The sequence below is a fragment of the Pelobates fuscus genome, chromosome 5 (genome assembly GCF_036172605.1).
Source record: "Pelobates fuscus isolate aPelFus1 chromosome 5, aPelFus1.pri, whole genome shotgun sequence".
Classification (NCBI taxonomy): Eukaryota; Metazoa; Chordata; class Amphibia; order Anura; family Pelobatidae; genus Pelobates; species Pelobates fuscus.
In genome coordinates, this window is record NC_086321.1 from 223,485,773 (window position 1) to 223,508,995 (window position 23,223).

The 23,223-nt window shown below is 39.7% G+C and overlaps 1 protein-coding gene across 1 annotated transcript in view; it reads left to right on the top strand.

Moving 5' to 3' along the window:
- Positions 1-23,223, top strand: part of APBA1 (amyloid beta precursor protein binding family A member 1) — a 198,199-nt gene that overhangs the window by 105,608 nt on the left and 69,368 nt on the right. Inside the window, exon 2 of the mRNA XM_063455056.1 lies at positions 12,819-14,018. Coding sequence (XP_063311126.1) covers positions 12,870-14,018 — 1,149 coding nt within the window. The 5' untranslated portion in view covers positions 12,819-12,869. The remainder of the gene's footprint in view (positions 1-12,818; positions 14,019-23,223) is intronic.

The window sequence follows — 23,223 nt, forward strand, 5'->3', positions numbered from 1 at the left end:
ATTTCCTTACCTGACCCTGTCCCTCGCAGGCACGGCCATCTTCCTCCAGCCACTCCTCTCCAGGGAGCCAACATCACTGTATTCTTGTGCATGTGTGGAAGTACAGCGTTGAGGTCTATGGAGGATTCAGTGGGATCCTTCATAGATAAAGCCAATTCCCTGCAGCTGTCACTGGTGATGGCTGGGGGAATTGTCACTTCTAAACGGCGGTAGCTACGCCCAGTGTCTAGAAGTGTCAGGCTTAGAAAATATACAGAGACAAATTAGTCCCTTATTTGTCTTAGTATATCTCTTGACCTTGTTGGAATTTCAGTAAAATTCCAACACAGTCAAAATGAGTATTTCATAAAGGCATTGTGACAGTGCCACTTTAAAGACAAGTTGGTGTGGAATCTTGAGTGGAAAATCCATTCTTGCTCATGGTCTCGGGATCATCAACATTATTAAAAAAAATTCCTAAGTTAAAGAAACACTCCAATCACCATAACAGCCTGATTGCAAGTTGTTATGGGTTCTATCTTATTTTAAGGTATTAAACCATGCCTTACCTCTATAATTCATTTTTCACATTCAGAGGCCAGTGAAATGCCAGAAAGTCCTCTTAGCATGGCAAATGCAACAATCCAAGATGATTGTTTCAGCCTTTTTTGGACTTAAAGAGACACTCCACTACAAAATAGAAATCGTGGCTTAGGTGACCATGGCTTAGGTGACATATCCCCAATAAAAACTTGTATGCGTTTAATTCTGCATCTTTTTCATTTGTGGTATATATAAAAACAGCTTTACAAAAAGCTCAAGATCTTTTCTCTAAAGCCTCTTAAAGGACCACTCTAGTGCCAGGAAAACATACTCGTTTTCCTGGCACTAGAGTGCCCTGAGGGTGCCCCCACCCTCAGGGACCCACTCCCGCCCGGCTCTGGAAAGGGGAAAGGGGTTAAATCTTACCTTTTTCCAGCGCTGGGCGGAGAGCTCTCCTCCTGCTCTCCTCCTCCGATCCGCCTCTTCTCCTCCCCGTCGGCTGAATGCGCACGCGCGGCAAGAGCTGCGCGCGCATTCAGCCGGTCACATAGGAAAGCATTCATAATGCTTTCCTATGGACGCTGGCGTGCTCTCACTGTGAAAATCACAGTGAGAAGCACGCAAGCGCCTCTAGCGGCTGTCAATGAGACAGCCACTAGAGGACATAGGGGGAAGGCTTAACCCATTCATAAACATAGCAGTTTCTCTGAAACTGCTATGTTTATGAAAAAATGGGTTAACCCTAGAAGGACCTGGCACCCAGACCACCTCATTAAGCTGAAGTGGTCTGGGTGCCTAGAGTGGTCCTTTAAAGCCCTCTCCTTCGCCAGCCCAGACTTTCTGTGGCTGTCCAATCACACTTTTGAATGCAGCTCAATGAGAAGTCTTTGCAACACAGGTGCTCTGGGCAATTATCTGCCTTGTGTGTTTAGGTCCACTGAGCTAAACAACCAGGAAGTAGTAGAAACGGTTATCTGCTTGACAGCCAGGTAGGTGGTTGTAACAGGATTAAAGGAATGGTTTAGGCATCATAACAATTTAATTGAAATGTTATAATGCCAGGAGGTCCCTGGCGTTGGCTCACCTTAAGGGGTTTAATCCAAAAGACTGTGTTCCAGTGCCGAATTCAGGATAGAGTAGCAGGGAGAATTGGTGCTGGAGCACAGACTTGAGGGATAAACCGTTTGAGACCTCCTGTCACCGTAATGACTTAATTCTGATGAACTTGTTATGGTGCTTGGATTGTTCCTTTAACCCTTTAAGGACACATGACATGTGTGACATGTCATGATTCCCTTTTATTCCAGAAGTTTGGTCCTTAAGGGGTTAAGTTAAAAAGTGTCAAATTCTATTGAAATCTGCACTTTTTGTAAAATTAAAAAGAGGACACCTTTCTACACATAAAGAGGACACCTTTCTACACATAAAGAGGACACCTTTCTACACATAAAGAGGACACCTTTCTACACTTAAAGAGGACACCTTTCTACACATAAATTGTAAAAATGCTTGCCTTACTTGGTTTATTTTCTGAATATACATTGAAATATTTTCCTTTAACCCCTTAAGACCGCAGGATGTACTATGCCGTCCTTATTTTGGTGGCTCTAAAAGCCGCAGGACGGCATAGTACGTCCTGCGATCTTATGTACTTACCCGGTCGCCGGCGATCCCACGCCGGCGATCGCGGTATGGGGGACTTACCTGGGAGCCCAGGGAGTCCCCCTGCGTCCTCTTCAGCCGCCCAGGGCCATGTGATCGCGAGGTCCTTGCGAGGACCCCGCGATCACATGGACGGCATAGCCGTCCAAGGCATTGCCAGCAGGGGGAGTGCCTGTAATGACAGGTACTCCCCCTGCTGTCTGAAAAAAAAATAAAAAATGTTAAAACAGTGTAAAAATAAATTATATATACTTAGATCATATATATATTTATTATATATATGATCTAAGTATATATATACACACATATACACACATACACATAAATATGCATAAACTGTCTACGTGTATTTTAGTATTAATATATACATAATTATATATATATATTAATATCAAAATACACGTACAATGATATTGATTAAATATATATATATAATTTTAATTATATATATATATTTATATATAATAAAAAATAAATAAATATATAAATACGTTAAAAAAATAAATAAAAAAATAATTAAAAAATAATTAATAAAAAATATATAAACATGCGTAATTTCGTTCTAACTGTATTTTAAAATTAATATATATATATTGATATCAAAATACATGTAGAACGAAATAATATATATATCTATATACATAAGTATATACGTATATATCACTATGTATATACCTATATATAAATAAAAATAATTAAAAAAAATTATATACATATATATGCACACATATATATACACACATATATATATAATAATTCTACGCATATATTTATGTAATAATTTTACATAATTAGGTCATTTTATTAATTACAATTTGCAGGACCTGCCTGCCAACCCAGGCCAAAAGTTCAGGGAATTACATTGTCTAGCACTATATTTAACTCTGTAACTTTCCAAGACACCATGAAACCTGTACATGGGGGGTACTGTTTTACTCGGAAGACTTCGCTGAACACAAATATTAGTGTTTCAAAACAGTAAAATATATTACAACGACGATATCGTCAGTGACAGTGACATTTTTTGCATTTTTCACACACAAATGGCACTTACACTGACGATATAATTGTTGTGATACGTTTTACTGTTTTGAAACACTAATATTTGTGTTCAGCGAAGTCTCCTGAGTATAACAGTACCCCTCATGTACAGGTTTTATGGTGTTTTCAAAAGTTACAGAGTCAAATATAAGGTTTGCGTTTCAGTTTTTTCACATTAAAATTCGCCAGGTTGCCTTTGAGACCGTATGGTAGCCCAGGAATGAAAATTATCCCCATGATGGCATACCATTTGCAATAGTAGACAACCCAGGGTATTGCAAATAGGGTATGTTCAGTTTTTTTAGTAGCCACTTAGTCACAAACACTGGCCAAAATTTGCGTTCAAATTAGTTTTTTGCATTTTCAAATATTAACACTAACTTTGGCCAGTGTTTGTGACCAAGTGGCTACTAAAAAAGACTGGACATACTCAATTTGCAATACCTTAGGTTGTCTACTTTTGCAAATGGTATGCCATCATGGGGGTTATTCTTATTTCTGGGCTACCATATGGTCTCAAAGGCAAAGTAACCAATCTGGCGAATTTCAATGTAAAAAAACTGAAATATGTAACACGCTATATTTGACCCTGTAACTTCCCAAAACACCATAAAACCTGTACATAGGGGGTACTGTTTTACACGCGAGACATCGCTGAATACAAATATGTGTATTGTATTGCAGTAAAAGCAAACAGTATTATGACATCACAGTTAGAATGTCACGTAGAACTAAAAAAAATTAAAAAATTCTTATTTTCTCCCATTTTTTTAATATTTTTTTCATATTAAATTATGTTCCATACCTAAATATTTGATGTTAAACGAAAGCCCCGTTTTCCCTGAATAAAATGATATATAATAATGGGGGGTGCATTTAATATGAAAGAGGTGAATTATGGTTGGACAGACATATAGCGCAAATGCCAGGTTTTGTTTACGTTTTTTTGGATCACAACTTGTACATTTGGCTGCGGTCTTAAGGGGTTAAATAGCAAAGCATGGCTGAAGATGTAGTGTGTTTTGGAAAGCTCAGTAAATAACATGTGCTGAGTATGCTTATTCTTGTGTGTGTCAGTGGGTCATGCGCCTTTATTCCAGGCTCTCTAGGGAGTAATACAGATATTAAATAAAGTAATAAAAACACAAATATTTATGCCTATCTGCCAATGGAGCGTTACTTCACTAAATAAAATAACACAGGCTAAAAAGGGTTTGTTATCCTGTCTTCTTCCAGTGACTTAATAGGAAATGGTAACATTTTCTTGGTGCACAAAACACTCTTTTGATCTGTTAAAATGATTTTATTATGAATGCTTTGATTTTACAAAAAAGAAAAATGTTAGCTAAATCCTGATGTTTTGTGCATAGGCCGTTTAGAATGCTGTTTTGCATTGACTAGGCAAAATATTTCATCAGCTCTAATTGGTATGTTAATATTAGCCATCTGTCCACATCTGTATTCCAATTTGATCCCTAGTTGTGCAAATTTTCATTATGGCAATATACATTTTTGCCTTTTTGTTGTTTTTTTGTTTTGTATTTTAATTTTAATGGATAGAGGAAAGAAACTCAAAATGGTACAGAAATATATATCATCAAAGTGTTCCTTCTTGTCAGGCACCATAACCACTATTATTCACTTATAGCTTCATGTAAATATCTAGGTTTTTTTTTTTGAGGGGCAGGAGGAAATAAAGCATTTGATGGTAGTCGAAGCTTGCAGAGAGGCTCACAGGCTAGCTTCTTGTCCAGAAACTGTGAACACCTTGTGAGGGAAATTACCGTCCAGCTCTGAAAAGGTTAAACTATTCAAAACATCTCAGTACAAACATCTGGGAATGCGTATTCAACAGGTTAATGACCAATTACACTATAATAAACACCAGCTGGACCTGTTACTTTAAGGGTGAACGCTGTGGAGCACAAATCAAGGTGGACAACAAAGACAACTCGCTCAACCTCCGGAGTGTGTCTCTCTGGTGACTGGAATGCTTGTCGTGTACACCATATGTAGGTGAGGATATACCCTATTAAGTGGCGTCCTTACCTTGAGGGAGCTCCTCTCCTGTACAGCGTTCCCCTTTCTGTTGATGCCCCCTATTATACACTCTTCCTCCATAAGCCATTTGTCTACCTCAGCACAGACATGACATATGCATAGCCGCCTTTCCGGCATATGCGTGATAATCCTCCCCACAAATACTCAGACACCTTTATTTGGGAAAGTATCACAGCTTTATTAATATATAAATCATTTATAATAATTTAAGGTCATTGTCACATTAACATAACATATCCCCCCCAACTCCTTTACCAAAACTACGCCAGACAATGACCCACAACACAATAAGTAAAACCACATTATAACATCATTAACATGTAAACATAACTGTTGCCACCGAGGGCATGACATAACCATTTGTCACCGAGGGCATGATTACCAGCTTTCTTCCATGTAGGGGCATGCCGAGATACACCCTACACACACACCAGGTTCGGAGCTACCTACAAGCTCGAACCTACCAATACTCTTCCCAACCAAACTGTTGTTAGCGAACCAAACTATTTTCCCTCAGGACAAACCTACACCCTAACTTCTCTATCCATCTCCCGCCATAGCTCAGAGCTAGACACCCTAGGCTACCTGAGCGCCCTATACCAAAAACAACGCTCGCAGACAACCTTCCTGAAACTCTAATAACAAAAAATCCAACCCCATGTCTAACAGATACACCTCATCTGGCCTGTAATAACCTGCCAACTGAGCTTCCAACTAACGATGCCTAACAACCACTCCACCCAAACGCCTAACGTAAGTCGCCATGACTTTATTTACCTCCCCCCCCCCCCTATTTGCCACCGCCTAGTGGTCCCTGACCATACAACAGCCACGCCAGGGACCACCTGCCTCAACCTTTTAAAATCCTTCTTCATCCCAAGATCAAAGCCCTCTGTGAAATCAAGCCTAAGCCTAAATAGAATAATATCCGGCACTCTACCCTCTCTAATCCTTCTAAACAGCTCCAAGCACACCTTTTTCCAACTAAAACTCCTAAAGCCAAACCACTTAATCTGTTCCAACGAGCACGGGAAGCCCAGCTGTATGCCATGACGACGAACTGCAGCTCTCCGTTGTGCCCAGTACACATACGAGTGTCCCATCACCGACGTAATCCTACCTGCGGAAGAAAAACATGTTCCCAACACAGAACAACAAAAACCATTGCAACCAAACTTAGACTAACAGGTTGGGCCTAACATATGATCTGAATCTTATGGATTCCCACCTCCCGATCTTCTTGACCAGGTCATCCCCCAAACCCAACCAAGCAGCCCCAATCCTGAACGAATGTGTCCCGAACTGTCCCAGCCCCAAGCCCAACCGTCCCAAGACCAACCGAGAGACCCTGAGAAACTGAAACTTGGACAGCGACGAGCCATCGGCATGCATCAAGAATGAACCTCCTAACGCGGAGCGAGCCGCCCGGAGAGTCACTGCACAAGCCACTAAAAATCGCTAGAGGTCCAGTGTCAGATACCGGACCAAAGGTCCGTTTCAATACAGGAAGCCCTCTAGAGGGCAGACTTAGAGCTGCAATGTAAACATTGCAGTTTCTCTGGAACTGCAGTGTTTAACATTGCAGCAGTAAGTGCAAAAGGTTCAAAGCACCCAGACCACTTCAGTGAGCTGAAGTGGTCTGGGTGCCTACAGTGTCCGTTTAAACTGTTCTGGTCTAGTTCCAAAGTCAGGGACCAGACACCTTGTTCCTTTTACAAGGATAATTAATAATAAAACTCCACGGAAGACTGCAGTGGATACGTGTCGAGACCCAGGCAAGTTGGGTGGACTGTAATGGCTATGGTGTTCCTCTAAACCTGGGACATTACATTTATTTTGAAAGTTTATATAGGCAGACTGTAACTGAGAGTTATGGCTGGGTTCTCTGGGTAGCTAATGTACAGCTGCAGTGATTTTCTGAACTGAAAGTTAGTGCATGGCAGTCACTGCACCATCAACTTTGCAATCATATAGCATTGTTGTAATGCTTATACTGTTCAATAATATGCCAATCACAGTTAGAATCTCATTAAAACTTTGGTAAATATAATATCTGTTATGAATATAATTTTACGTAAGAAGACAATTTATGTGACTAAGCAGCTTTAAAAACATAAATCCCAAGTCCTGTAACTGCGACATTTCAAAAAGCCATTGAGCGCGTCTTATTGATGGCAACAACATCTTTAATATTGCTCATTAAATTCCAACGCCCATGCACACGGCATCAGATTAAAACTTGTAAAACAACATAGCTGTAAGTGAAAATTGTGACACATACTGAAGGCTCATTTCATCCACGCTTTATAGTTTTATTACTGCGTATGTCCTTCAGCTACTTAATTTATAAAAGATATTAAGAAAAACATATACCCTCTATTAAAATGTAAAAATATATGACATTTATGGTTAAATCAAATAGTTAAATATCTTGTATACCAAAGAATTACTAGAGCTAGGATTATTTTTTTTTTCCTAACAAAATTTTAAATAAGGATATAGTTAATTGTAATTTTTGTTTTTGTGTGTGTGTAAATTGACAGACTCAGATATATATCCAAATTTGGGTGATCGACCAAATTCCCAAACTCCAAACCAAAATGTAGTTGAATCACAAAGAAACACAATTTGCAATGGGCAAACATGCTCATTTTGATTAGTGATTGCCAAAAACAGAGAAGATTGATGGGGGAAAATGTATTCAAATTTAAAATACTTAATAATATAATTATACGTTGAGGTTACGTTTGGAAAGTATTCAGACTTCTTCATTTTTTTCACTTTTTTTTCTTTTTTTTTAAGGTGGCAACCTCATGCTATAATTGTTTAAATTGTTATTTTTTTTCACATGAATCTACTGACCTGCTATGTAACCACAAAACAGAGACAATAATTTTTTTACTCCATTGCAAATATATGAAACTGAAAAACCTGAAATATCACATTGGCATAAATATTCAGACCCACTGTCAGTGTTTAGTTGAAGCACCTTTGGCAGCAATTACATACTCACGTCATTTGGGTATGATGCAACAAGCTTTGAACACCAGGAATACCTGCATTGATCTCTGCTGATCCTCTCAAGGTCTGTCAGGTTAGATGGGGAACTGTCATTAGGCAGCTAGTTTGATGTCTCTTCAGAAATGTTAGATTGGAAAAAAGTCTGGCCTCTTCCTGTGCCAGATTAGGACATTCACAGAGTTGTCCCTGAGCCACTCTTGCGTTACCTTCTTAGGCTGTATGTTTATGGTCATTGGAAAGTGAACCCTTGGTCCAGTCTAAAGTCCAAAGTGCATTGACCACTACTCACCACCGTTACTGCTCAGTGAGAGCTGGAAGTTCTCTTCACTAAGCAATATAACTAACTATAACCTCCTGAGCAGGACGTTCCACCTCTCACTGATCAGCAGTAGTAAACGGTTTAACTCCTTACAATGGGGGGCTACCACACTACTCCTGGTGGCCCTTCATTGTCAGCAGTCCTTTAACTCTTAGACTACTGAGTGCTAGGTCTGTTAAAGCGGAACTGTCATCCAACCTGGAAAATGAGTTTTTCATAAAGATAAAATCTTTACGAAATACTCATATTGACTGTGTTGGAATTTCAGATTCTGTAAAGTCCCCAGACAGTGACAGTGCCACTTTAAGAATATGTCTTTCAGCTTCATTTTATTAAAAACTTGTTTACTTTTTTTTTTACGTTGTCATTTACTTTCTCTCTTACCAAATTTGAGTTTGTGCATTGTTCTTCCTACATATTGTAGTGTACAGGGCCAGATTAAGAGCCCATTGGGCCTGGTGCTGACAATTATGATGGGCCTAATTATAGAATCGTATCAACAGAAAACACTAAAACAACCATACTTTCCAAGAGTCTTGTATCTGGTGGTGGTGCTGGAGGGAAACTCCAGAATATAGCTATTAGAAAATACATACCCTATGCTAATCTCTCGCTTTCATCTTTTTTAAAGTAAATCCATACCCCCTAACAGCAGTGTCCAGTGAAGCAGGATTTCGGCGGGCGGGGTAAAATGGTGGGCCACTGGCGACAAACATGCCCCCAAAAATCTGCCCGAGGAATTAGACGGTCAGCCTGGAGAGAATGCAAATCATGCTGCCTGCCAATCATGCAGGCTGGCCAACTAAGAGCATATTAGGCAGACAGCACCCTGAGCTTGGAATAAATGCGTCTAATGATGCACTCGCTCTACACTTTCTAAGAACTGTCCCCTAGCACTTACTTTTCCCCTCCTCTCCTTACCTTCTTACTAGCAGGCAGAAGCTCCTGGTATACAGTATGGGGCAGAGAAAAGGTGTATGTAGTGAGTGTAGAAGAAAGGGAACATGCCACAGTGTTAGAGAGACTGAAGCAGCAAGAGCATTTGCATAATGTGCAAAGTCAGCTTTACATTAACTAATTTCATTGTCAGCCAGTCCACACAATTTTGTTGCCCTACATTCACCTGTGAATAGAAGTGTGTAGCAATGGGCCTGGAGCTGCAGCTCCATCAGTCCCTATGTTAATCCGGCCCTGGTAGTAGAGAAACTGCATGTTAAACAATGAACCACGTTGACACTATTGCAATTACTGCAGTGCCTTCTTAATGATCTCTGATTAAAGTGAAATGTGTGTTTGAACTTTTTTTTTTTACAATAACAAATTAGATTTTCTTTTTATGGATACACATTAAAAATCCACCTATTTTTTTTTATTTATTTTTTTACTGCAGTGAGTTTGTCATTTTCCTTCCCTGAACGCGACCATTTCATGTGTCACCTCGCTTGCCTAGTTCTAGCACACATCAGTGCGCTGTGTTCACAGTTGAAGCTTGCTCAGACTGCAACTGTTGCATAGCATAAGCATTCGGTGCGGTGAAGCAGAACCTCACATATAAGATCTTTAACCTCATCTTTACACAAATTATTTGGATTATTTTCCCGTCTCGATTTTATCTCTACAATTTTAAAATTTATGTAGCAAATCCATTATAGACTTTTCTAAAGCCTTTTTAAAGTCTCTATCTATCATCCATTGTAGATAGATATCCTTAAACTTGAAATCTTTACACTTCTAAAATAGCTTTTCATTGGAACAGTTTCTGCTCAGAAACTGTCTTTCTGGAATACTCTTTATTAATTGGGAATCGGATGACTGGTCTTGTATCTGGGGAACTAGATCTAGAAAATGTAAAGAGTCTTCTATTAGTACAGAAAAAAAAATATTTAAGGATAATCTTGTGATATGATTTTTGTCATATGATTATGATGTTATGTATAAATTTCTTTCATTACAATTATTTATATAGCGCCAACATATTCCACAGCGCTGTACAATAGAAAACCAGTCAAAATTTCATTCTAACAAAACATGTATGATATACGGGAACAGTAGGTGAAAAGGGGCCTGTCCAAATGAGCTTACAATCTAAAGGCATTTCTGTATTTCTAAGATACCATTGTATTTTGTAAATCAATTTAATATTGTGTGCAATATGTACAGTATGATGCTGTAATCGAACCTGATGAAATATGAACGCAAAACAAACTGCCCTAGAATTTGAGAAATATGTCTAGGGCGTTTGCTACCTCTCCTGCGCCTGTACAGCAGTGAATGTCCTTGAAGAGTTGTGATGAGAGAAGGAATGGAGGGAAAAATAATAGAGAGAGAAATAAATAGAAAGAGATTGGTGTACATGTAAAAATGAGCATGGCAATGAAGAAAACTCTGGACCAAAGCAAATAGGAAGAGAGGAATTCGAGAACAGGAGCGGACTTGAGCAATGATGGAGGGGTACATAGCATGGAAGAGAGTGAGATATTGCAGTTAAATAGACTCCAAACAGATGAAGTATAGCACGGTTACAGATCCACATTATTCCAGATGTGTCAATTATTGTGGTTACATTCAAACAGCAAAACAATCCAGGTGTGTATTATCTCATACGCATCAAAGTAGTATGTGCCGACACTCCAACAATATGAAAAGTTAAAACTTAACATTTATTGGAAATATTAAAATAATTTACCATTGGGACCACAGCTCCGTAGAATGTTTCCTTAACAGCGTCATAGGCTAAAGTGGAATACACTGATTCCACCTAACATGTTTAGTGCTGCATCATAGCACTTGTTTATAGGTATGTATTGTGGCATGTTTGTGAAATAAATATAATTCACGTTTACTTAAAGCAACACTCTAAAATATATATTTTTTCTCCACAAAGACAGATTTCTAACTGCAGCCTAATCTTCATGAAGTCATCAATCCTGATGACTTTTGTACAATCAGATGCTTCTCATGGAGAAGCATTAATAACACAGATTGTGATCTGCCAATCCAGTGTACAACCCAGTGGACTCATACGATGTCTGAAATCAGCATAGTTTGCGTACTGACACCTGATTCAATAGATTCTTGTGTCTGTCTGTCAATGTTTTTATTTGCAAGGCTGCAGGGTAAGAATCTGTACCCGGTAATTCACTTAACTAAGATGAAATAATTTTGGTGATTAGACACTTTTTTTTTGCTTATCTTCATTGTGATCAAAGAACATTATCATGCAAAAACTATAGATGACTGTCTAACAAAGCTGCCACTTCATTTGAATATAATTGTTGACCATGTTGTGTCGTATATTTGAATATGTAACTTTTTAACCACCTAACAACCACATGAATGTCTATGCTGGTTGGTTTATGGGTAGGGACAGGAGTTGGATTACCGTTTTGATTAAGGGTATTATTAGGGGAAAAGTGGAGTATCACAGTACCTGAGAACAGTAGCAGAATATTAATATGGGGAGGATGTTAAAATATATATATATATATATATATATATATATATATATATATAGTGTCTAAGTTTTGTGATAAAATCGTTAAATGAAAAATCTCTAAATGCTCTTTGTTAAATAGTGAGGGGATATACTGCCATCCAATATTTTTCTGTGGACATGCTGAGCATTTCCTATAACCCCTGCAATAGATAATGGCATATATAGTAAACCATTAGAATTTTTATTAATCTGAATATATGTATTAAAACAGCTGCCCAAGCATGTAGTAGCAGCAATTCCTACCTATTTGCTTACTTATAACTCCATCTATGGTTTTACCAATGGAGTTCTAAATGGCTGGGGTTCCATCTCCTTCATTAAAAACAATGAAGGAACCTGACCGAGGAGGTGGGGAATAGTTAATGAATGTTTATTTTATGTTAGAGAAAATATAAACTTCCTCCAGTGATGCATTTCAATAAGAGCGTGAGCAAATACAATTCATCTCAATTCATCGCAGTTATAAGGAACTAGGATAAAGGAGACCTGGACAGGAGAACCCCCTACACCAAAATCTATATTTTAGATGCTTCCATTATTCATTTAATAGCATATGTACACTATAGCTAACAGAATATAGCAGGGTAGTTTACACAAATATGCATTCAATTAAATCATTTTTTTTTTTTTCAGTGCATAGTATTTGTATTTTTCTTTTGTTGTTACCATCTAACACTACCTTGTTTTGTTTTCCAGCTCTGAGCCAAGATGTTGATACAATAAGTATCTAACTCAATCTAACCTGCCATGAACCACTTAGCGGGATCTCAGGAGGTGGAGATGAGTGATGAGCCTGGAAACGCAGACATCAATGAGTCAGTGGAAGCTGACCTTGAGCATCCAGCGGAGGGAGAACATCAGTATGCATCTCCTAACTCACGGCATCTGGCCGAGGAGCAGGAAGGACACTCTGGGCAAGAAGAAGAGGGCACACTTGCCAGATCAGCTAGCACCGAAAGTGGATTTCACAACCACACAGATACAGCTGAAGGGGATGTAATAGCTGCACAGGTAGATGCATATGATGCAGATCGAGGTCAGGATAACGAGGACGAGAGTGCGTATGCCATTCAATATAGGCCTGAGTCTGAAGAGTACACTGAAAATGCAGAAGCAGAACACGGTGAGGCTCTGCATAACCGAACTCTGCCTAATCACTTGCACTTCCATGGTCTGGATCAGGAGGAGGCACTAAGTGCGGCGTATTCTGGTTATGTATATACCCATCGACTCTTCCACAGAGGGGAGGATGAGCAATATGCAGAACCCTATGCAGATTATGGATTACAAGAGCATGTATATGAGGAAATAAGTGACACGCCTGAGTTGGACATTAGGGAGGGCCTTCGACTTTATGAGCGGGAAAGAGAAGAAGCTGACAATTATCGCAAAGCAGCACTTGGTGCTCGCTTACACCACTATGATGAGCGATCTGATGGGGAATCTGATAGCCCAGAGAAAGAGGCAGAGTTTGCACCTTACCCAAGGATGGACAGCTATGAACAAGAGGAAGACATTGATCAGATTGTGGCAGAGGTCAAACAGAGCATGAGTTCTCAGAGCTTAGACAAAGCTGCTGAGGACATGCCAGAAGCAGAACAAAACCTAGATCTTACTGAAACTTCCAAAGTTGGTGGGAGCAATGTGAGTAATGGTAATCTGTCATCTGGCTCTAAGACTGTGGCTAATACAGGTGAGATACAAAGATACAGCAAGGAGAAGAGGGATGCAATCTCTCTGGCCATCAAGGACATTAAAGAGGCAATAGAAGAAGTAAAGACCAGGACGATTCGTTCCCCTTATACTCCTGATGAGCCAAAAGAGCCTATATGGGTGATGAGGCAGGATATCAGTCCAACCAAGGACTGTGACGACCAAAGTCCCTTAGGGGGAGATGTAAGTATGCATAGTGTTGTATAGCATATACGTGTACTAAATTGTGAAATTTTTCTATCTAACATTAATTTACGGTGCACATGAAAAATTCTTTTGTTTTAATAGAATAGCAGTTAAAATGCATTTTTTTTAATTATATTCCTCATAATGTGGTTTTTATGATAAAACCAGCATTAATAGTTAGGTGTATTGTTTTTGTGTCACTGTATATGTTTAGGTATGTGCTATACATTGTAATATTTTATATATTCTGGGTTTTGTATTGTATAACTTGCATGAAATAGCGATTCATTTTCAAAGGGTACATAGCTACAAAAACCTTATGATTTGCTGGGTTAAGGGCTTTCTTACACATATGTTCAACTGAAAATATTCAAGTATAGTTTGTGGGGGGGAAATAGGCAGTCTGATAAATATTTACTTCAGTTAGGGGCACTATTTGGTAGATGCACGTTTTACCCTTGTAAGCCCAAGATGTGATAATTTGAGCCTGTTTCAAAAAGCAGACTCAACTCAGATGGGTGTATGAACAAAAATGGGATACAGCTGAATAACTAGAAAAAAAAGAATACATAGCACATAGTGAAGTACATTAACAATAATTGGATTGAACCCACAAAGATTGCACTCACAAAATGGTGTAGGGTAATGCGCCTTTAAGCCCACGATGGGCTGAAATGGTATTTGCCTTCCACAGGTAGGTTGCTCTGTCTTTCACAGGAATGGAAGAATGCCAATTGAAATGTAAAAAAATTCTTTATTCAAAAGGCAGTAAATAGCCTTGAAGAATCAATCGATAAAATTTAAAAATAACTGCAATCTAACGCGTTTCGTCCATACAACTTGGACTTCATCAGAGAAAATTCTGCAGTTTAAACAATCACATAAAATACAAAGCATGCATAATCCCACCCCCAACAGAGTCCCTTAAATACAACCAGTCCGTGTGTTGATTGGAGAATTCTCTCCTGGAACCACTTCTCCCATCAGGGTATATTGCCTCCAGATGGCTTTCACTCTGCAAATTCGCGGCAAAAAACTTAGCCGTTGTCCATCCGTCTGTGTCATCTTAGTTTGCGTTCCAAATGGGGGAAACCTCTTGGGAAGCTGTATCCATCTTATACGCAGTTAATTACCTCTGCATATTCCTACCATTGAGTTGGTTAGGTGTACTTGTGTATATATATTTTTTTGTCTTGTGCATTTTTTTTCTTCTTCAACTCAGATGGGCCTTCACACTTAAAGGGAAACTGTCAGTTCTCTGGGAACTACACCATTTCATAAAACATTGAGCATTTATGTGATGCTCTCTTTTCTTTGTAATGTATATTAAAGATTTATTAGTAGACGTTACAATCCAGTTCAGTAACAACACCAAAAGGCAAACATTGCATTGGAGATGGCAAAAAATAAATGATGGGGAAAATTTATCAAAGTGGTCTGTATAAACTGGTCTACTGGTGCAGTCACTGTCCAGGAACCAACAGATAACATTCCATTGGTAACACCTCCCCTTTTACATTATTGCACCAATTTTTTAGAGCAAAACACTCTGATTAATCTTAACCATTGTTACTGCTCCCCTATCTCTGCGGACTGACGTGCAAAGGACAGAACAATGATTAGCAATGGAGACAAAGTAGAGGCAATCAGATAGAGCAGTTTGGATTTTTACATTTAATTTTATATTGCAAACCTAATGTAAACTAATTTCTTTTTTTATTTTAACTGTTTAGTATTTATTGAAGTGTTTCAACAAGTTAACAATACTTATAGTAATTATAGCAAAGTGCAATGCAAAGTCAGTTGATGCACAGTTAGAACATCTATGACCGGTGCATGGTAAAGAACACAATATAGCAATAAAATGCACAACAGTAAGGTACATCTGGCTATGAGGAACCAGGATATGCAATAGTGTGGACCCACAGGGAAAGGGTTGGGGGAAAGATGGTTCTGTTCTGGTACTAATCCCAGGCATCCAGGTGCAAATTAATTTAATTTCATACTGCCTATTAGTAATTTCCTCGTCGTTGAGGGTAGATTTCAAAGAGACAGTTAAACTTTTGATTGATGAAGGGAAAATTAATTCTATTTGTGTGCTAAGTTGTTTGTTTGTTTTTTGCACCAACTGGAATGTGGAGCATGAGATTGTTCACTAACTTTTTCCTGCATGCATTATGCAAAAGCTCACATACATAACATTTTAAACAGGGAATTATGCACATAATATACTTGTGTGCATGTATATATCATTTGTGTATGTGCACCTATTTGTAAGAAATCTGTACCTCTAGGCAGGTTGACGATGTGGGGAATGGGAAAGGTGTCCTACCAACATGTGAAATGCTATGGTTTTTCATCATTATTAATTACCACATTTGCCTTCATTTTTGAGGACTGTGCTTCTGTCCTTTTTTTGTCAAAGGTGCAGATTTATAAAGAGAGGAGAACGAGTTGTTGAAAACGAAGAGCAATTTAACTATATCAATATGCGACACTGAATAGCCATGCACGCAGGTGTCATTGACCCATATCTCACCCCGTATTTATATTTGAACATCTCCAACATTGTTAATTATGTCTGTTACTCACTCAGCCCAGTGTGTCTATTTTAATACGGCAGAGTAATTATTAATGCTAATCATTCATCTCATGTTGTTTTCGGTCATGGTAAGGTAAGTATATTCATAATGTGCCGATTTAGCACTTGGCCACAGATAATCCACTTTCTTAGACCCTTGTATTAGAGAAAGGTCCTTTCCAAGGCAATAGGTGGCCTCCAGTAGAAATCTCCTCTTCCTTGCTGTGTAGTGTAACTAGCACAATGGAGTCATCTATAACAGAATGTTATGCAAATATGGGTCTGAATGAAACATGCAATTACTGTACACTACTTAGGGATGTGTTTACATGCAAACATTCTTAATACAAACTGAGGATGATGGATTTCCTTTTGAATTGTAATGTCAGCCACAAGTTTTACTCAAAGATGACTAATAAAAATGTCACAAGTCATCATGTAATTCTGTGCCGGCTAGATATTTCTTTCAACTCTTAGAGAAAAATAACAAAATAGAACTAACAAAGATGTGGTCGTGGTTTTTCCAATTCTTCCTAGCCAGCCTCTCAGTAAACACAGCAGGGGCTGAGCCTGACTCCATATACTGCTGTATTGGATCTATTAATCGAATCCCAGGGCAGATTCATTTCTGCCGAGCATGTGTACCAAGTAGTTTCCAGCTAGGCAGCTACAAATGAGCTAGCTTCTTAGAACCAAAGACAGCCCCGGGAGGTGTGCACATTTAAAATATATCCTGTTACTAGTTGTCTTTATTTTCACATCTGTCATTTTCTCTCTCACTCTCTTTCATTCTATTTATTTTTGCCTTCACTGTATTTTCTTGCTCTGGAATGTGTTTGTGGATTTTTTTCATAAAAATTTAAAAAATACATCGATTTTTGCTTAGAATCCTGTTATTTTTTCAACCTAAGCTAAGCTCTCCTGTAAATTTACTATTCTTATCGCTCTAGTCATTTTTTATTTTTATTATTTATTCTGCCTGGAGCCTTTATTATGGAGGGAGCAAAATACATGATTATGACGATGTCAGAGTACAAACCTTGAAACTGCTTGCTAAAAATGAGCTATAGTTTGAATTGTCTAGCCACAAAACAGATTGTCGTTTAATGAAGAACAACAAATAGAAAGTGCATCCTCGTAGAAACAAAACACATCCAAATCAATAACATGTGTATGTGTGTATACATATTATTTATACAGCACCAACATATTATTTACAGTTTTATGGGGATGTAAGAGCAGATGAGACATATTACAAATGTTAACGTAAGTTTAATGAAGACCCTGCTCGGGCAAGCTTTCCTAAGAGAGGTAATGGGGGGTGGTTGTAAAGATGTTAAGAGCCTTGTAGGTATGTGTGCATATATATATATATACACACACACACATACAGTATCTCACAAAAGTGAGTACACCCCTCACATTTTTGTAAATATTTTATTATATCTTTTCATTTGACTGAAGAAATGACACTCTGCTACAATGTGAAGTAGTAAGTGTACAGCCTGTATAACAGTGTAAATTTGCTGTTCCCTCAGAATAACTCAACACACAGCCATTAATGTCTAAACCATTGGCAACAAAAGTGAGTATACCCCTAAGTGGAAATGTCCAAATTGGACCCAAAGTGTCAATATTCTGTGTGGCCACCATTATTTTCCAGCACTGCCTTAACCACCATGGGCATGGAGTTCACCAGAGCTTCACAGGTTGCCACAGGAGTCCTTTTCCACTCCTCCATCACGGAGCTGGTGGATGTTAGAGACCTTGCGCTCCCCCACCTTCCATTTCAGGATGCCCCACAGATGCTTATTAGGGTTTAGGACTGGAGAGATGCTTGGCCAGTCCATCACCTTTACCTTCAGCTTCTTTAGCAAGGCAGTGGTCGTCTTGGAGGTGTGTTTGGGGTCGTTATCATGTTGAAATACCGCTCTGCGGCTCAGTCTCCGAAGGGAGGGGATCATACTCTGCTAAAGTATTTCACAGTACATGTTGGCATTCATGGTTCCCTCAGTGAACTGTAGCTACCCAGTGCCGGCAGCACTCATGCAGGCCCAGACCATGACACTCCAACCACCATGCTTGACTGTAGGCAAGACACACTTGTCTTTGTACTCCTCACCTGGTTGCCACCCCAAACACGCTTGCAATTCATGTAATCCATGTCCATAGTCTTGCTTGTCTTCAGCAAATTTGTTTCCAGGCTTTCTCGTGCATCATCTTTAGAAGAGGCTTCCTTCTGGGATGACAGCAATACAGACCAATTTGATGGTCTGAGCACTGACCGGCTGACCCCCCACACTTTCAACCTCTGCAGCAATGCTGGCAGCACTCATACGTCTATTTCCCAAAGACAACCTCTGGATATGACGCTGAGCTCGTACACTCAACTTCTTTGGTCAACCATGGTGAGGCCTGTTCTGAGTGGAAGCTGTCCTGTGAAACCGCTGTATGGTCTTGCCAACCGTCCTGCAGCTCGGTTTCAGGGTCTTGGCAATCTTCTTATAGCTTAGGCCATCTTTATGTAGAGCAACAATTCTTTTTTTCAGATCCTCAGAGAGTTCTTTGCCATGAGGTGACCAGTGTGAGAAAGTGTGAGAGCGATAACATAAAATTTAACACACCTGCTTCCCATTCACACCTGAGATCTTTTAACACTAACAATTCACATGACACCGAGAAGGAAAATGGATAAGTGGGCCCAATTTGGACATTTCCACTTGGGGGTGCACTCACTTTTGTTGTCAACGGTTTAGACATTAATGGCTGTGTGTTGTTATTTTGAGGGGGACAGCAAATTTACACTGTTATACAGGCTGTACACTTACTACTTTACATTGTAGCAGAGTGTAATTTCTTCAGTGTTGTCACGTGAAAAGATATAGTAAAATATTTACAAAAATGTGAGGGGTGTAATCAGGGCCAGCCGAAGACATTATGCTGCCTGAGTCGAAGGATGTAATGCTACCCCCCAGTCCCCTCATTCCCCCCAAATCCTCATGCACACCCATTATGTAATGCAGTGTGTGTAGTGAATGCAGTGTCTGGCAATGTCTGTGTGTGTGTAGTGGATGCTGTGTCTGTGTCTTTTGGATGCAGTGTCTGCTTTTGTGTCGTGGATGTAGTGTGTGTATTGAATACATTGTGTGTTTGTGTGTGTGTGTGTATATATATATATAGTGGAGGCAGGGTCGGTGGGTGGCAGGCTGTGAGGGTGACAGTGGTGGGGAGCAGGATGTGAGGGTGACAGGCTGTGGGGATGACAGGACGTTAAGGTGACAGTGTGAGGGTAACAGGCTGTAGGGGTGACTGTGTGAAGGACAGGGTGTGGGGGTTACTATGTGGGGATTGGGATGTGAGGGTGACAGTGGTACAGTGGGGGTTGGCAGTAGTGGAAGGCATGGTGTGGAGGTGACAGTAGTGGGGGCAGGGTGTGGGGTGACAGCAGTGGTGGGTGGCAGGATGTGAGGGTGACTATTACAGTGTGGGGGTGACAGTGGCAGGATGTGAAGGTGACAGTGATGGGTGGCAGGATGTGGTGGTGACAGTGGTGGGTGTCATGGTGTGGGGGTGACAGTGGGATGGCAGGTCATGGGGGTGCCAATGGGGGAGGCAGGTTAGGGGGGTGACAGTTGGGGAGGGAGGCTGTCACGAGCCTCCCCACACTCTCATACCTCTTTTAGTGCTACTTTCCCTGGTGGCCAGGTGGGCTAGAGCTCCGTTGGGTGTGAGCCACAGACCACGTTCTTGCGCACTCCAGTCAGAGCGTTGCTGTGGTAACCCGCGGCAACGCTCTGGGAGCTTGCGAGCCTTCCATTACATGGTCTGCAGCTCACACCCAGCGGTGCTGCAGACTGGAGGCTCTCTCCTGCAGGGCAGACTGCTGGAGGTAATGCACACCCGGCGGCACACAGGGCATGCTGCTGGGCTCTCTCCTGGTGTCGGGTCCTCTCCGAGGCCACCTAAATCACCTTATTACAGATCTGTCTTGTTGGAGGCCCGGGGCGGCAAAATGCCGCCGCTGTTAAAGTGCCGGCCCTGGTTGTAGTCACTTTTGTGAGATACTGTGTATGTACAAGACTGACCTTAAAATAAAAACATATTTACAAGAGATAAATGTATCCCTCATAAAATAGGCCAGTACCCACCCCTGACCTGTGCAAATTCTCCCCAGTCCTTTTTACTAATGAGCCCATTACACACAACTTATTAAAGTGGTTACCTCTTTTTCAATGCTCTTTCCCCACTGAGTTAGAAATCTCCATTACACGCTAAGCCCAAGATTGGGTATCCTGACACTCATTGTGAACCATGATCCTACTATTATCTCCTTCTTGTATCACTGGAACAATTGTGCTTGCTTGTAACACACACTGTGTCCAGGTGACTTGGCCCATATTGTGATGTCACAGAAATCAAGCACGAATCTGTCTCTCCAATTACACATGCAAACTGCAATGTAGCACTGATATGAAGATCATATTTGGGCTAGCAAGCGTTAATTTACGTGTACTATAAAAACTTATAAAAGAAATGTGTTTTATTTTTTTACGCTGCTGCTATTTTAATTGCACATTTACAGGAATAGGGTTTCATTCTAGTTACCATAAATATAATCGAACCCTTGTCAGCACTCTAGAAAATCTCTCTTTTTATGCCACAGGTTTTCCAATGAATAGCTTTCTGACCATGGATTTTCAGAAATCTAGCCATGTACAGATTATTTCATCCAGCTGCACTAAACTGATAGATATTGTGAAATGCTTAGAACAAATAAATCATTATGCATTAGATGACTATGGTATATTAAACAATTATAGCAGCTGTGGATTAGAGATCTAAATGGATCAAACCTGCTGGCTGTTCCACTTCTAGATATTTATATCAGGGTTGCTCTTTACAAATTACCCCAAGTATGCCATTTATCATAAAGGAAGTCTTGATGGCTATCTATAGTAGCCACTGGGTTAGTATTAACAGGTCCCACAGGCTCAGTGGCTGTGCTTACATAACTTAAGATATATATTGAGCCCTGGCTCTTTTGTTACCTTTAACACAGGACAAAAATTCTCTGTAAAACTATAAAGCGGCATCCGTGTATTTTTCTCCAAAATAGATCTTTGTTTCAATTTACTCCAACGTCTTAATGTTAAACTACCTCTGTGTCACCAGTCCCTTCCTTTGTGCCAGTGATCAATAATGAATAAAGCAGATCGCAAACCTGCTTTGCATTATTGAACAGGCTTCAGTAGCCAAAGGAATCTTTGGGTAAATTAGCTAGCGAGCAGCACACGGCTTGTTTTAAAGGTCAGTGCAGACTCTCGGACAAAGTACACATTTTATTCCTCACTTTCACTGGAAAATAAAACCCCTATGGAATGTTCAATTGCAGCATATCACTCCTTAATATTGTGTGCATTTAATTGCATTAAGCAGATGCTGCTTTGCTGATTCATCACTGATCATGCACAAGGCCACTGAGATGTTCTCTTATTGCCTAATCTTGTGGAATATAAAAATCATGACATGAGCTATGCTCAATACACAAAGTAAATGTGCATCTGCATAATAAGAGCCAAAATGATAATTTGGCCTTGAAATGAAGCAATTAGACAATTTATCGTAGAAGCCAGGGGAGTGTGTATGCACTAGTTTTGTTACTAAAGCTTTCCAGCTAAAATAAAAATTAATGTAATAAAATGTGTAGAAGACTGTGTACATTATTCAGATAGAACAAATCTACGTGTAAGGAAAAAAGTAAGGGGCAGGTATATCTTGATTGTCGGCATAACTTCCGAGTGTAAAAAAGGAGAAAGAATGGGGCAGCGCTAAATAACGTAGTGGAAAACCGCACACCTGAAATGGGGGATTACTTCCAAACACCCTATAACACAAATAGAGGAAACAAACAGGGGGAAAAGTCATTTTTGGTTTCGGTTTTCTGCCAAGGGCACCCTGAATTTTCGGTTTCGGACCAGAATTTTAATTTTGGTGCATCCCTAGCCCTAATCCCTCTGTCCTCTTGTCACTCTTTTAGAAGCTCCATATTGTTGGTTTGTCTGAATGTATAACAGAGCTAAATATTAATAATACTCACAGTAATGTGTCTTTAAACCACAACAAATCTGTCAGTCTGTGTAAATAAGATTCATTGTTCTTGTTCTTGTTCTAAATTACGATATCGTTGTAAAAATTATTAGTAAGTTACCTAAAGTGTCTCAGAAGAGCCCCACCACTAAAATGAAAGTATCCTTCTTTGCCTGTCTGAAATGTTGTGAGGTATGTCAGCCATATTTCATGTGTTGCTAAAAGAACTTGATTGTAATAATTCACAGGGACTAATTGAGTAGCATGATATTTTTTTTATGGAAAATGTGTTCACTCATAGATACATAGACTTTTCTCGCTTTGATCTGCATACTCAGGAATTATACGTTTTTGGCTTAGAAATCCAAGACATTTTACTCCGTTTAAAGAGTAGCTATATTCTGACATAAGCATGTTTTTTATATCTGTTATAGCATTAACTTGTATTAATATGTGTTACAAATGGGGGAGGGGACAACTCTAACCTCTAGTACAGGGGTAGACAACCTTCGGCACTCCAGATGTTGTGGACTA